This window comes from Peromyscus eremicus, chromosome X (assembly GCF_949786415.1).
Source record: "Peromyscus eremicus chromosome X, PerEre_H2_v1, whole genome shotgun sequence".
Classification (NCBI taxonomy): Eukaryota; Metazoa; Chordata; class Mammalia; order Rodentia; family Cricetidae; genus Peromyscus; species Peromyscus eremicus.
This window is the reverse complement of record NC_081439.1, coordinates 88,848,385-88,865,459: the sequence shown is the minus strand read 5'-3', so window position 1 is coordinate 88,865,459 and position 17,075 is coordinate 88,848,385. Positions and strand designations below refer to the sequence as shown.

The following is a 17,075-nucleotide window of genomic DNA, read 5'->3' as shown; positions in this document are numbered from 1 at the left end:
AGTAGAGGCGTTTCTTTTGAAACACCCCAAGCTATATAATTCAAAAGCCTCTAAAATTTTCTATTCAGCTACTGCTAAGGCATTCAGGGGGAAGGCTTTATTGAGAAGCCCAAACTCATGCTCTTGACTGTATTGTATCCTTTTCCCAAGTACCTTTCTTTCTATTGACACCCACGTTCAAATCTATGTTAAACTTTCTTCCTAATACACTCCATTTCCGCTTCGTATTGACTCAGCCTGAAATTCTTTTTGTAGTCAAGAACCTTGTCTTCACTTGAGTAAAGAAAGGTCTCTGAAAAGTGCTCCTTAGGCTGCTGCAGGTGACAGTGGAGTGCTGTGTCTTCTGCCAGAGATCACTGTCTGTGACAGGCACGAGATTGCAAACAAAACTGAAAAGGGTGTAGAGGACGGATTAAGCAGTCAAAAATCTCTGGGTTCAATCCTCTAATTTACTGTACACACCCACACACACACACACAAACACACACACACACCTGAAAAAAAATGATTCAAAAAATATGAAAACAATGGGACAATGGGGCCAGTAAGATGGTCAGTGGGTAAAGGTGTTTGTCACCAAGCCTGACTACCTGAGTTTGATCTCCAGAACTCACATTGTGAAAGGAGAAAATCAACTGTCATAAGTTGTTTTCTGATCTCACTCATATGAGTTCACACACATACCCACAAAGAGACATAAATAAATGAATGGATAATAAATAAATAAATGAAAAACAAACAAACAAATAAATGTAAAAAATAAAACAACAGCAACATGAAAACAAGCCATATGTGGTGGTGCATACCTTTAATCCCTGAACTCAAGAGGCTGCAGCAGGAAGATTTCTAGGATTTGAGGCCAGCCCTACTAGGGAGTTAGTTCTAGGTTAGCCAAGCCTATACACTGATATCCTGTCTCAAAAATAACAGCAATAATAGCAATGTCCTACGGGGACAATAGCTGACAAGATTTTAAAGAGCAAGTACATAGCAGAGCATGTTGGCACACACCTGGAATCCCAAAACTCAGGAAGTTGATGCAGAAAGATCATGAGTTCCAGGCCAGTCTGGGCTACCATAACAAGATCCTGCCTCAAAAAAAAATCCAAATACATGAGAAATTGAAGAAATGAAAATTAAGATTAAAAAGCATTTAGATTATAAGTAAAGATAATATAAGAGCTTTTTTTTAAATATAAGAGCTTTTGTGTCTATACTAAACAATGCCTACATGAGACAAGATAAAAAGATGGAAAATTTGGGGACATGAGAAAGGCAGGGCCTCTCACCCAGAAATCAGACGCTTCTTGCCAGAAATGAAGGAAGTATTTTAGCACAATTAACAACTGCTTGACTTTCTTACTTCCCAGCTGTAAACCTGTATTTTCCTAGAATCTCACCAGAAAGCCCATTTACAGAGAAAAGGCATGTATTAAGCCCCTTGTGAGACCACAGTGTCTTCTGGTTTTACCCATCAGATGAGAATTCAGTCCAAGGCATCTCCAGAGCCACCATATAACCTCAATTCTTTAAAAAAAGAGAAAGAGAGGGGGAAAAGGTTTCTTATCTAGTAACCTTTTAAGCTGTAACTGAGAGCCACCACAATGGTATATACGGTTAATGCTATATGTATGTCTCCCTTGTGGAGCCCATATCCGCAACTTTGGTATGCTTTATTTTCTATGACTCTTCCTTGAAGAGCCCACACCTATCCTCTGTGTATGTCTTATTTTCTGTGACTCCCTTGAGGAGTTCATATTGATACATGGGTGTGTTTTCCTCTCTGTAACTCTCTTAGGGAAGGTCACATTCATGCTCTTGGGTGTGCCTTTGTTTCCATGGGTACCTCTTTCTCCTAACCCCTGTGCTTAATGTCATATTAAAATACCTTTAACAAAATCTCCAACTCTGCTTCATCATACTGGCTAGTTTTGAAATTCTTTTCTACATCAAATCCATGAATCCTGGTTTGGTCTGGATTGAGGTCTCTAGAAGTTTAGGAGAACTCTTCAGGCTACTGAGGATAACAGTGTGGAGCTGTATCTCAGTGCTGATGTACATATCTTATTGGAACTGAAATTGATAGATGTCAGAGAATAACTATATCAAAACAGTATATAATTAAATATTTGTTGACACTAATTCTACTTCATAAAAATTTTTAAAAAAATATTCATCTATTTATTTGTGTGTGTGCAGGTATATGAGCCTATGCATTCATGCAGACACCAGAAGAGGATGTGGAGTCCTCATCTATCATTATCCACTTATTCCTTTGAGATAAGATCTCTCCCCAAACCTGGAGTCCATGTTTTTCATGTGTACTAGAATCCAGACAATTCCAGCAATCCTTCTGTCTCTGTACCACTCAGAGTTGGGGTTACAGGCATGGGTAGGTCAATTATCTTGTGTAGGTGGTGTGATTTTTTTTTTCAGAGATTTACCAGGCTCTGCCTCTTGAGTGCTGGGATTAAAGGCATGCAGCACCACCACCTGGCCATGTGATCTTTTTTAAAAAAGATTTAATTATTATGTATACAGTGTTCTGCCTGCATGTATGGCTACATGCCAGAAGAGGGCACCAGATCTCATTATAAGTGGCCGTGAGCCACCATGTAGTTGCTGGGAATTGAACTCAGGACCTCTGGAAGAACAACCAGTGCTCTTAACCTGGGAGGCATCTCTCCAGCCCAGGTGGTAGGATCTTAACTCTAGTCTTCATGATTACACAGAAAGTGCTCTTAACTTCTGAACCATCTCATTGGTCCCCTTCATAAAATTCTTACAAAACAAATAGCTGAGATGCATGTAATGATAACTACAAATACTCTCTGCATACCACATATAACCTAATTCTGTGTTTATACATTAGCATCTCATGGCAATATTTCAAAGCCTTGATCATCACACAAGATCATCAAGTAAGTGTTGGAGGGGTATATGTCTCCCAGCTAAAATTTAATTTTATGTAAAGTGATAGCACCTTAATACAATACAATGAATAAGAAGAGGGATGAATTTCAGATTCTGTGAGAGACCAGAGAAAAAGATATTTATATTAGGTAGATGATTCTCAAGTGGTATCACATGGATAGTCATTTTCCATGCACTTGAGCCCATGAAAAGATTTACATAGGGATTTGGGAATCATCAACATAGCATTTGATCATAATTAAATGGAAATTGAAGCCTTAAAGGCTAATGGATTTGTAAGGAAAACTGTGTGCAGGGAGAAGAAACTGTCCTAATATTGAATCAGGAAGAACAGTATCATTAAGGAAATAGATCAAGGAAGATCTGCTCTCAATGATGAAAGAAGAAAACAAAGAGAAATAAAGGAAAGGAAAGAAAAACAGACAGGTAACAGGAATTTTTATGAGAGACAAAACAGGGAGATTGCAAGTAAACGTGGTCAGTAGGGACACATGCTCCTGAGATACCAATAAGATGAAAGGCAAAGATGAAACAAAGAAGCATCTTTTATATTTAGCAACAAGGTCTTCTTTTGGTGACCTTGAAAAGAACACTTTCAATAATGTTAAGATGGGAGAAAACATTTCAGAGGCCTGCAGAGTAAAGACAGTTAAATATAGTGGTTTAAATATATATTTCATCTCTGCTTTCCTAATATCCCACTGGAAGGAAAAAGAATAAAAATGGCCTAAACCCACAAATACAAAGAGAATGAAACAAATAGATGCCAGCAACTAAGAGATTGTCAACAAATGTTTGGAAGCTAGAAAGGGACAGATGTTCAGTAACCAACAACAGACCAGAGGAAGCTGGATGAGGAAGCCAACAACAACGAGCTCATTTAGTGACACAAAGATGAAAGTATGCATGAAGACTAGCAAGAGCTACAGATCCACTCAACCTGCCCTTTCCTTAGCCTGGCAGGAGATGTGAGGTTTACTTCGACAGAGTTTTGACATTTTACTTAAAAAAAAAAAAAAAGTCTGGAATGTCTCAGTCTCCTTCCCTCCTTGGCCCCTAGAATGCTGACAGCAGGGCCTATAAGCCTGCCCCGCTCCGTATACTCCATATACACTGCCTCCCAAAAGCAGAAGGGTGTTTCCAAGGGAAACAGACCCAAAAGAAAACACCTACAGTACTGACAGTCAAGATCCAACAATAAAAAACTGGCACTCTGTCTTATAATCCTACAGCAAAGTTCACTAAGCAACAAATTGCCCCCGCCCCCTCATAGCTTCCCAGCACCTTTCAGTGTTGAAATTTAAAAGGGAAGTCAAAAGTTTACCAGGTATTCAGGGAAGTACAGAAAGTGATGTAATGGGCCTGGCTGGAGAGGAGATACTATACAGACACTTGTGCCTCTCCCTTTGGCTACCAGAGAGCTGAAACAATGAATCCCAAAGAATGATCAGTTCCCCAAGAATCCTGTGCTGGGTAGAGGGAAAGGCTTAAGTGCTGGTGCCAGTCAGAGGAACTTGCCTCCTAGAAAAATATTTCACACAGCTCTGATATCTTAACCTATGTATATCTCCTGACTTTTGTTTCATCTTTTCTGTAACATTGGAACTCTGGAATAGAAGGACTGAAAGAATCTAGAAGTCTTCCCATGTTTTGGCTAAACTGGTAGTAAATTAATTTTCACTTATCATCAACTTGTCTCCTAAATGCTTTTAAAAAGTGGCATATTTATGAATCTACGTGCCCATAAAAGAGGATGAAACTTGAAGGAAACTAAGACAATGCAGAGCTTCTAAAGACACAAGCAAATAGTTTATAAACACAAAAAAATAACAATAGAACGCTAAGAAAGAAACAAGGATCATTTATTTTCCACACACTTGAGCCCATGAAAAGATTTACCTAGAGATTTGGGAATCGTCAACATAGCTGTGCTCTGATGAGGGTTGAGAAATGCACTGCTCTATGGGCATAGCAATAACTCATTACGACTCATTTTAATACTGTGGCCATTTAGCAGAACAACAGTATAATAGGTCATCTCTAGGGATTATGACCTATCTAACCACAGATTCTTGTCCCCATTAATGATTCCAGGTATGAATTCCATCTCACAAAGCAGGCCTTTGATCCAAAGCAGAAAGTGATTGGTTACACCCATGGCATTTGTGCCACTATTTTACCAGTGGCTATATCTTGCCAAGCCAGGCTTTATTGTAGTTCCCGGAGTTCACAGTTCAATGATATTGATGATTACTTTTCTCTTATAGTAGTTTATATAGTACTTTCCATCACTATGAAAGCAGGCCAGTACCTGCTTAATTTCTCCATGTTTTATGATTCAAGCTTTGTGGTGTCTTCAGCAATAAATTCTTAGCACCAAGTTCTGCAGAATAACCAAGAGCAATGGCAATAGTCTATAATGTTCTTCAGGATCTATGGGATCCCATTGACCAAAAATTCCAAAATAGATAACACATTCCTTTGCACTGAGATTTTTTTTAATGTGTTAGGCTGTGGTATCTAGTTGGGGTGTTATCCCCCTATTATAGAGTACCTTCATTTAAACTCTTTCTATTGACATATACATATTCCTACTATAGGTTTCCAGATGATATTTTCTTACAGTAGATAGCAATCAACACAAGACCCACATGTGGTCAACATGCAAAGAATAAGAGACTACAGAGTGCTTATCCCATTTAGGATGCCTGTATCATATTCCTTTCCTCACGGATCATGGATCTTCAAGGAAGAGTGGACATACAAATTTTAAGAGTCAGAAGTAATGAAGGACTTCAAAGAAACTGTTTTCTGGACACAACAGGGCTGTTGCACATATGAACTCAACAAGTCTCACAGCATGCACAAGACATGCACTAACTAGTTCAATACAGACAAAATCTCAGTATGGAGGAGGGAAGATGGGCATGGAGTCCCACCCCTAGCTGAGGAGCTATTTGCATTTAATAGCATTTGATACAGATGGAATGTCAGTTTTCTTTAGTGGTGTAACTCCTGATCTGTCAACCGCATTACAGGGCAGGACACACATCTAAGAGTAACTGGGTAGCACCAACTGTACATGATTGGTGAGCAAAAAGAAAGACTATGAAATTGGGTAGCTAAGGAGGTGGAGGTGAAGATGAGAAAAGTTGGGAGAGAGGGTGAATATGATAAAAATACAGTGCATGAAACTCTCAAGGAATTAATAGAATGTTTTAAAAGGAAGGTCTCTTGTAAGTAAAAGTACGAATGCTGAAGGTTTAATTTTAATAGAAAGATGGACAGAAAATTAAGAAAGTCAACTATGGCAGTTCATGCCTATATTCTTAGCACTCAGAAGGCTGAGGCAGGAGTATTGTTCAGAGTTTGACGACAGTTTGTGTGGCAGAGAAAGTTCCATGTAAAAACAGCTATAATTGAGACCCTGTCTCAAAGAGACAAAAAATTGCATCCTACCTCATGTCTGGAAATATTCCTCCTGCTTTTAACCTCTAACAATTTTAGTGTTTCAGGTTTTACATTAAGATCTTTGATCCATTTGGAGTTAATATTTATGCAGGGTGAGAGGTGGAGGTCTAGCTTCATTCTTCTACAAGTGGATATTCCTTTTCACAATCACCATTTGTTGAAGAGACTACTTTTTTCCCCTCCAATACGTATTTTTGGCATCTTTGTAAAAAATCAGGTGGCTGTGGCTGTATGGGTTCATACCTGGATTTTCTATTCTAATTTTATCAATCTATGTTTCTGTTTTTGAGTCAGGGATCATTTTAGTTAGTTATTCTAGTTAATATGGCTCTGTAGTATAACTTATCCAGTCATTCAAGAAATAATGTGAACGATGGATAAATGGGACCTCATGAAATTAAAAATTGTCTAGCAAAGGAAATAGTTAACTGAGTAATGAAACAGCCAACAGAATTGGAGAAAACATTTGCTAACTTTATATGATCAGAGGGTTAATATCTAGACTATACGAAGAACTCCAAATACTGGACAACAATAAATCAAACAATACAATCAATAAATGGGTTTATGACATGAATAGTTATCAAAAGATAAAATGTGGGGGCTGGAGTGGTAGCTCAGTTGGTAAAGTGCTTACTGTGCATACATGAGGACCTGAGTTCAACCCTCAAAACCCACATGAAAAAAACAGCCAGATATGGTAGCATACACTTATTATTCCAGTGCTGGGATGGCAGATTCGTAGATCCCTGAGGCTCACTGTCCAGCTAACCTAACCTACTTGGTTAATTCTAGGCCAGTGAGAAAACACGTCTCAAAAGACAAAATAGATGGAGACTGAGTAATGGCACCTAAGGTTGTCCCCTCCTCACCACATGCGCACACATATAAATGGGCATGGGAAAACACATGTGCACCTTCATACATATATGCATGCATATACACACACAGATCAAATCCAAAAATAGAAAGATGAAATACAAGCAGCCAACAATCATGAAAAAAAATTCAACTTCACTAGCCATCGAAAAATACCAATAAAAACTACATTGTTATTACATCTTACCCAGGTCAGAATGATAGTCATTTAAAAAATGATAAATTCTGGCCAGGAGATGGATAAAAGGAAACTCTTATATAGTGCTAGTGGGAATGTAAACTAGTTATGAAAATCAGTATGAAGGCTACTCAAGACTTAAAAATAGATCTACCATATGACCCAGCTATAACATTCCTGGGTATTTACCCCAAGGACTCCAAGTCAACATATCACAGAGGTTCTTGTATATCAATGTTTACTGTAGCACTATTCATAATAGTCTAGTTATGGAACCAACCTAGGTGCCCAACAAGAGGAGAATGAAGAAAATATGATATACGCACATGTGTGTTTAACATATATATATTAATGTATTTTGGGGTCCATAAAGAAAAAAGAAACTATTTTATTGGTTGGAAAATGAAGGCAACTAGAGATATTCATATTAAGCAAATGAAGCCAGTCTCAAAAAGCATCATATGCTTTCTTCTCATTTGTGGTTTCTAGATTTCATACAGATTCATAAAATCATATATGACATGAAAGTGGAAGTGAAGCTTTCTTTTATTCATTCATTCATTCATTCATTTATTTATTTATTTATTTCACATACCAATCACAGTTTCCCCTCCCTCCCCTTCTCCAGTTCCCTCCCCCTACCTCCTTCCTACCCCACCCCCCACCTACTCAGAAAGGGTAATTCCTCCCATGGGGGTGAAATTTTCAAGAACAAAAGAGACCAACAGAAGAGAGAACTGAAAAAATGGAGGGTATTAGGGCAAATGTGCTCAATGTTGAATAAATACTTATTTGAAAAATGAGTATCTTTTAAAGAAATGAAAAATGAAAGGCAATTTAAATAAATGTTGCAGAAATAGAGGACGAAAATCATGGAAAACGAGAAGCAGCTATTTGGCATTTTTGTGGTAGTAGGAACTGGCTGAGCTACATCCTCAGCACTCTTTTTACATTTTACTTTGAGATAGATTGCACTAAAGCTGTTTAGGTTGACCTTCAACTCAGTACAGCCCAAACGGAACTTGAGCTTTTCAATCCTTTTGTCTCAGCCTCCCTAACAGTTGGAATTACTGGACAACATTACAAGGCCCAGATAAGATTTTGTTTTTCAATTAGAGGAAAAAATCTTAGATGCCCACTATCTAGTTAATTATACTCCTAGAAAAAGAGTAAGAGAGACTATAAAAGGGAGAAAGATGAACAAAAAAGACAAGATCCCATAACTTAAAGTCACTTGTGTCTAGTAAAAATGACCAAGAACAAATAACCAAGACACAATTTGGCAAAATTTTGGAAAATCTGAGTTTGTAGGCTTTGATGGCAATCATTTTAAAAAATAATCATAAAAGTTGACAAAAATATCAAGAAAAGGAATCCTTGTATACTGTTGATGAGAATATAAATTAGTGTAGTTATTTTATATATATATATATATATATATATATATATATATATATATATATATATATATGTTAGCAAGTTTCATGGAGCTTCCTCAGAAAATGAAAAATAGAACTATTATATGATCCAATATTCTTACTTCTCAAAGGAAAAAGTCAATATGTCAAAAAACCTTTCTGCAGTCATATGTTCATTGCAGCATTGCTCAACACATAACCTACAGAGATGGAAGATATTTGGAAATGACCCAAACCAATCTGCTAGAGATGAAAACTGCAATATCTAAGATGAAAAATATATTCAAAGGGTCAATAGAAGATTAAACATTATACACCAAAATTCTAGTGAACTAGAAAAATATCAACAGAAACATACAGAAGAAAAAATCCTAAAATCTCCCTAGAACATCAGTGAACTACAGGACAACATCAAACATCTTAATAAACATATAATTGGGATCTTCAAAAAATAAGGAGGCAAGCTAAAATGTTTGACAAAATAGTTACTGAAAATATTGCCAAATTTTCAGAAGTCAATATCTAAAATGAAGAATAGCTAAAATATCAATGTCAATGTCATATCAATAGGAATATCTAACAGAATTTAAATTGCTTGGTGTTGTTGGAAAAATTGTAGATAATGGTGCAAAACTCCTCAGATTTGAACACTGCCTCTGTCCCTCACTAGTTGGGTGATCTTAGGCAAGTTATTTAAGCTTATTAAGTTTTATGGTCTCATTTGTAAAATCGGGAAAGATTAATATCTACCTTATAAAATGTTTGTAAGGGTTCTTTGTGTTTATACTAATAAAAGGTTAAAATAGGTGTCCAAAATAAAATAAATTGTTGTTATCATCATCATCATCATCATCATCATGATCTTCATCATTATCGGAGAACAGAAAGTGGATAACAGGAGAGTGATGTTTCTGGCAATATGATTTTGCTATATTTTACATTCTAACTATATACAAAGTATCACTTTTATGCAAACAAGATTTAACATTTAATGAAAGTAAAGAGTGAGGAAATAGAAAAACAGTTGTCCGCAAAGAGAAGGGAAATCCAGTGACAACTGGAGACGGTATGAGGGAGAAGACAATTATGGGCTTTTATTTGGTTTTTTGGCTATAGAGACATTAGTGGGCATAAAAGTGGCTGTGAAACCAACAACTGTGTGGAAAATTGAAGCTATAAGAAACCAGGATGCACATAGCCAAATCACAAATGAGAAGACAAATTTTTTATTAGAACAGAAGGAAGGTGGAAGTAAGGAATGTGGACATAACTATGTCTAGAAATTTGATATGAGAAGTTAAACATTGTCGTTTTATACTTACCATTATCTACACAATTTAGTAAACGTGAGTAGAAACATGGCAGTGTTGAAATTTAAGGTGAGTACGTCAGATTTGAAATAGCATGATGGAGATAGGTTGAAAAGAAAGCAGACCACAGCAACACAGAAAGAGTTAGGTCAGTACTGCACACTCAGTCCTGTGATTGTTGTGTGATTTTTCTCTACCAAAATTCAGAAAGTCAAATACAGGCATGGAAAAAGGTAGACTGATTCAGGTTTGGGATTTTGTCAGACTGATTATCTAAAGGGTAATGTGAAGGTGAATTGGGGGAAAAAAAGATTGGCTAAAGTGATAAATCACAAAGCCCAAATAAGCTTTGAACAAAGTAGAGATAAGTGTCACTTGTAGAAACTAGAGAAGTATATGATTCAAGACTTAGAGGTCTTAATAAGGTTGAATTTAAGAAGAGGCTGTGGTTAGAAAATGTGATGCTTTAGTTTATGATTGTGTGATTCTGAGTGATGATAATGACTGGACATTGTGGTCCAGAAAAATGAGTGGATGAAATGAATCCAAGTTGGGAGTCTCTGGAGAAGATAGCGTGGAGAAGAAGGTGGATGGATGGCTAGGTGGTTAGAGTATTACGTGGGTTAGTTGTCTGAATGAACTTTTCCAGAATGATGACAGGACCAATAGGAGGAAGATCATGAACTTAAAAACCAAAAGTCTTCAATGAATAAGAGGGAAATTTGTAAAGGAGATCATATCTGGCCTTGTAGTGGTAGCTAGCTGTTCCAGCTTTGACCTGGAAGTACTACCCCCAGTGAGGCTTCTGGTAACTGTCACGCCTATCTATGACCTGCCCCTCAGGTGGGGCCAAGATGGGAGCCCTTAAGACCCGAGATCCAGATATGCCTGCTCTCTGGGTTCCTGGTGATCCTGGATACTGGATGGTAGATCGAGTGGAGTTCTCCAGAGAACCCAGCTAGACTGCACCTCACCTCTCCCAGATCCTGTAACAAACCCCTTTACTAGCTGTAAGATACCCCCAAAATAAACCTCCTTTTTAACTATGTGCAGTTGCCTGAATAAATCCCCACAATATGGCCTAATGGTCTACTGCACCCCTTGAAGAATTGGTGGCTGTACTGGACAATTATTTACTTTAGAGCATTGACTCTGGGCCAATAGATAGACTGTTAATGATCCATGAGTTCTTTGACACTCTGGAACAATGCTCATGACATTAATTTTCAAAAGACCAAGTGATTAAACAAAAGCCGAAGAATTACTATTCTAAGGAATTTATGCAAGAAAAACCTAAGTGCAAACAATAAAAACTTTACATACACCCACACACATACAGACAACAATAAGTGAACTCAGTAGTTTTGAAAGAAAGAGAACACACAAAATATGGAGGGAAAAGTAGAATAAAAGCATAGGAGAGAAATTGGAGGCAAGAGAATAGGGGTGAATTTGATTTTTTTTAAAGTGCATAGGCTTAGGAAAGACACATCCTACCAATGTAATCCAGTGTTTCTCTTCTCATACACCACAAGAGTAACAGATTGCTCAAGACCTAGCTTGAAGCTTAAGGCTGTGTATTAAAACAGCTGGCAGACAGCAAAGACAGAGAAAAGGGTCCAGAAATCTGCAGGGTAATTTATCACTGAGGCTCAATAACTACCTAGCTGGTAAAACTCTTCAGGTGGCAGCTACTATACAATGGCTGAAGAGAATTAAGTGACTTTGAGCCAGCCCCTTTTCACAAGAGCAGGCATTTCAAAGGAGTATGAGGAGCATATATACCTTTCAGCGATATTTCTTGCAGATTGTAGAAACCGTGCTTGGTCATTTTCTTTCAAGATGTGCTCAGCTTGGTTGATGAGGACTGTTGACCGTTCAAGACACTGGCGGCAATTAGCAACCTGCTGTGCCAATTTTCTCAGTTTCATAACCTTAAAAGATGAGATAAAACATACTGTACTTAATTAAAAACAATAAAATACCATGAAGGAGATCTGCCCCAGTGATTATAAAAGTAAGGGTTATTAATATTCCATGGCCCCTGCATCAACTGTTCACCTTCTCATCCTGGCTGCTAAGTCTCTCGCCCAATCTATATCTTGATTATTTACTTCGCACTGAGCCATTTCTCTGTTATTTACCTCCTCTTTGTATTAATAACATTGTTCTGAATGTAAAAGCAATGTATGTTAATTACAAAAAAAGTACAAATGTAAAAAGAAATTCTACCACCTAGAGATCACCATTGTTTACATTTTATTGGCAATATATTTTTGCACACATTTAACAAAAGTAGCTCATTTTTATTTATGAGTAGCTGCATATATTTCTCTAAGTGTCTTTACACCTACCACAATGTATTCTTGGAAACTTCAGTTCATGTTAGCTGGAACCACCCAGCATGGCACAAAGTATTGGTCATCAAATGAGGTACTTGCAACATTTCCCATTGTACCCACAGCAAGGGTTTATAATCACCATCATTTACCAGCAGGCCAACAAGCCTAAAAACATACAGAGGCTGCATGGATACTCTAACCTGATCCCTTTTTAACCCTTACTCTTCAGTTCCCTGCTTAGAAATCTTCAGTTCTTTGACTCTGTTCTCTCCCTTTCATCTATAATATCTAATAAGTTAAATGATGCTATTCTCTCTCTAGCAATTAATATGCTTTTCCTTTCCATATGTTCTATCACTAGTCTGCTTTACATCTTCCAGAAGTCATACCAGAAATCATTGTATATCTCCAAACTTGCTTTCCTGGCTTCAGCAGCATCATGTTCTGATCTACCATGCCCACCTCTACCATATCAGATTGCATCCTTCCCACAGAGTCACAATAGTTTCCCAACACATTTTATAAGTCCCAAGCAGTCAAGATGGCAGTCACATTTATTCTAGAATCCCAACCTATGTTTCTACCATTATTTATTTGTCTTTATTACCTTAAAATGTGAGAGAAGGGGGCTGGAGAGATGGCTTAGTGGTTAAGAGCAATGATTACTCTTCCAGAAGACCTGGGTCCTATTCTCAGCATCCACATGCTGGCCCATAACTGACCTTAACTTCAGTCCCAAGAGATCCAATGGCCTCCAAGGGCACTCCATGCACATGATATATAGACATATATCCAGGCAAAACACCCATACACACAAAATAAAGGTTAAAAATTAAACTGAAATCATGCTAAAGTAAAGCACCTAAATCCTAAGTAAATGAACACACACACACACACACACACACACACACACACACACACACACACACGCAACCAACGTCCAGGTCAAAGCATAGAATGTTTGCAGCACCCAGAGCTGCCATCATTTTTTATCAGACTCAGCAAAGGCCAAATATTACTACTTGGTATCTCTCCCTACGACCCCATTTCTTTTTGATTTTATGATTCAATTTCAAACAGCAATCGTCAGGAATTAACTCCAACTTTTGTCAAAAGTCAACTGCACCTTGGTTTCACTGAAGCACTGTGGTTTACCTTTGTCTCTTTGATTTTGACAGCAATCATTTGCTTCCTCTGCTGGATAATCTCTACCAACTCGTCACATTCTTCCATAAGTTTTGCCTCATGCATAGCAGTATTCACCTGCCAAGAAAGTCCAAAGTATTAGACAGTGATTGTTGCCTTTGTCCCCTGCTGGCTCTCAAAGGTTCGGACTGACAGCTAAACATGCACAACTTCTTCCATACCTCCCTCGATAAGATCCACTCCTAGAAGAAGAGTAGAGATGATGATATTAATGATGCAAGGGCATTGAAGGACCACAGATAGGAAGCTCTCCAGGCCTCTGGTAGGTGATGATGGTTAATAGAAGGCTGGGCAGGACAGATGAGATGGGGAAATGTTATTCCCACTGTGCAAATCTCTTTACTCCAGCACCCTGTCCTCCTGCTGTTCTTTTGAAAAGAAGGCAAGAAGATTCATGTGTCTCAAGGAAAGAAGATCCTCTTCCACAGGCACAATAATATTAAGATTCCAGTGCAACAACATATTTCTACTGGCTTAAAATGTTTTCCATTTTCCTTGTTCCCTTCTGATTTTAAATATGTGAATGTGCAGATCTATTTTCACATGAAACATATGAATGTGTAGATATTTTTTCACATAGTTGTCATAATGTTTTACTCATATTTCTTGGCTTAGAAAGAATTTCTATCCAATATCTAAATACTTTTCCTATTTTGAGATACTGTCTACATCAAGATATCTCTGCTGCAAAGTCAGGATGGAGTTGAATGAACAGCCACTATTCATTGCCTTTCCATGGACAGATCTCTTCATCTCCTCTTCTCTACTACTATTGATATTGGATGGAATGAAGTCCCATGAGGTGCTAAAATGAATGCAGGAGAGAGATTATGGGACTCCCCAGATATAATGGAGAAAGAAGAGACAAGGAGCAGACATCTTTGAAGCACTCAATATGCCAAACACTACACAGAAAAATAGTCCATGTATTAAATGATCATTATAACTTTTCAATGCAGAAGCTTTTTTCCCCTCACTTCACAAATGCAGAACCAGAGGCTTTGAGAATTTTACTAATTTGTTCCATATCGCAATGCTAATTAAGTGGCAATACCATATTTCAAACTGAGCTCTTTTAAATGAACGCCTGGGCTAGTGGAAGAGGAACATCGGCAGGGGCCAGCACACAAGGTTCAGTTCCATTTCAGCAGCACACAGAGCAGTGACACAGAGAAGCACAATTATCCCAAGAGTGTATTCAAGGACCACTTGAGCAGAGCTCTAGAAAGCCGAGAAATAGACAGTGGTTTCCTTGAGTGCATCAAAATCCAAGGAGCTAGATTGCTGGTTTAGCTGGGGAGGAGGGACTGGACTGTCAGTCACACTCTCTCTTCAAAAGATTCCTCTACATATTCCAAATCCCCTGGACCCTTTATCTCCTCACTCCTTCAGCTCCCTGCTGGATATTTTTAAAAGGGTTCTGTTAATTATTTTATAATTCCATATGATGTATTTTGAGCATATTCACCCTCAACCACTTCCCCTAACTCCTTCCAGAACTATCCCTACCCTCCTCATCTTCCTGTCCTCTTTTCAACACTTAAAAAAAAAGAAAGAAAAGAACCCATTGAGTCTAATTTTTTTGCCCATATACTTCTGGGTGGGGACCATTCACTGGAATGCAGTCAACCCACCAGGGCCCACACCTTTAAAAAAAAAAAAAACCCAACTGACTCTTCCTTTCTGAGAAGCCATCAACCGAACAGAGTTCCTCAGTTCCTGCTGGATAATTTTATATTGCCTTTTAAGATATTTTTTTAAATTTCATGTGCATGAGTGTTTTGCCTTCATGTATGAATGTGCGCCGTGTATGTACCTGATGCCTGCCCTCAGAGGTCAGAAGAGAGTGATGGTTCCTTTGGAACTAGAGTTATGGATGGTTGTGAACCACTATGTGGCAGCTGGTAACTAAACCCGAGCTCTCTGCAAGAGCAGTCAGGTTAACTGTTAGCAGCCAGTTAACCACTGAGCCATCTATCCAGCCCCAATTTTGTATTTCTTATTTAACCAAAATGTTTGCCAATGAATGACAACCTTACTTTTCTTTATTACCACTTTCGGGGGGGGGGGGAGGATACAATAACGACAGCTTTTATTTATTCTATATAAACAGTCTCCATTGTTGTTTTTCTTAGACTCTTTCCCTAAGTTAAATCTACTTTTCCAAAGTAGACATCATACCATTTCAAGGAACTCTCATTCCTCTGAGAATAAGAGATCTCTCTAGTTCCCCAGGATCATTGCTCAGATACCTGGAAACATAGACACTTCCCATTAAAATTTCTTTGTCAGGCTGCTGCTGGTGGAGTAGAGAATGGTGCAGTGCCTCGTTACTTGTAATTTATACCTTACGCTAACCTCTACAGCACACTCATGCTATGCCAGGCACCACTGTAATCATTTCTATTTATCACCTTTCAATCCCCCAAAACAATCACTTGTGGCAGGTATCACTATTCCCATTTGATAGATAAGGAAACATGAGCCCAGAGAGATTAAGTGACTTGTTCGAGCCTATACAATTAAGAGTGATAGGGATGAGATTTGGATCCAGGTTCAACTCTAGGGTGCACACTTTTAACAATTACACATCCTTCCTCTCTAGCCCACCATAAGAGCATCTGTCTTTGGTTTCTGATAATCATGATCCCCTTTGCACTACCCATCTTTATTCTGACATCCTTTTGTCTTTCATCATTTCAGACTTCTTACTGTTGTTTAGAATGTCATGCATTTGTATGCCCTATACTTTTTCCTGAGATTATCCTTTACTTGACAAGGTATGTCCTCATTTATTGAGAAAACTTCTATTTCTCTTCAAACTCAGTAATCATCCCTTCTGTAACTTTTTCTCATTGGTAACTACACAATCAGTCACTCTCCTACTTATATTTACATAATACCTTCCATAATTCAGTAATTCTGCTTACTAATTCATATTACTGCAATTGTATTAGAGTGTTTTCCCCACTTAATCATAAAGTCTGGAGGCAGAGGCTGTGTTTTGTCTATCTCCAGAATAGAGAATGGTACATAGTACACACTATGCCAGTATGTGTTGCAGTGAATTGAATGATATTCTCCTTTTTACTGCTTGTTTAATATGTCCAGTTGGCTCTCTGTGTTAATATTAATTCTATATATGATATCTAAAGATTAAATTGTCATGTTCCCTCCATGTCTAATCTCCACTTCTGATTTACTATCTTTTGTCAATAATGTTATTATAGTTATTTGAGTTTAGTAACTTTTTAAAAACAAGTTTTTTCTTTATTTTAATTTTGATATTATAATATAATTACATAATTTCCTCCTTCCCTATCTTCTTTCCTACCTC

At 37.8% G+C, this 17,075-nt stretch overlaps 1 protein-coding gene across 1 annotated transcript in view; it reads right to left on the bottom strand.

The window, feature by feature from the left end:
• Mid2 (midline 2) overlaps window positions 1–17,075 on the bottom strand; it is a 110,650-nt gene that overhangs the window by 20,964 nt on the left and 72,611 nt on the right. Inside the window, exons 4-5 of the mRNA XM_059250914.1 lie at window positions 13,688–13,795; window positions 11,976–12,124 (exon numbers count right to left, since the gene is read on the bottom strand). Of these exons, the coding sequence (XP_059106897.1) occupies window positions 11,976–12,124; window positions 13,688–13,795 (257 nt within the window). The remainder of the gene's footprint in view (window positions 1–11,975; window positions 12,125–13,687; window positions 13,796–17,075) is intronic.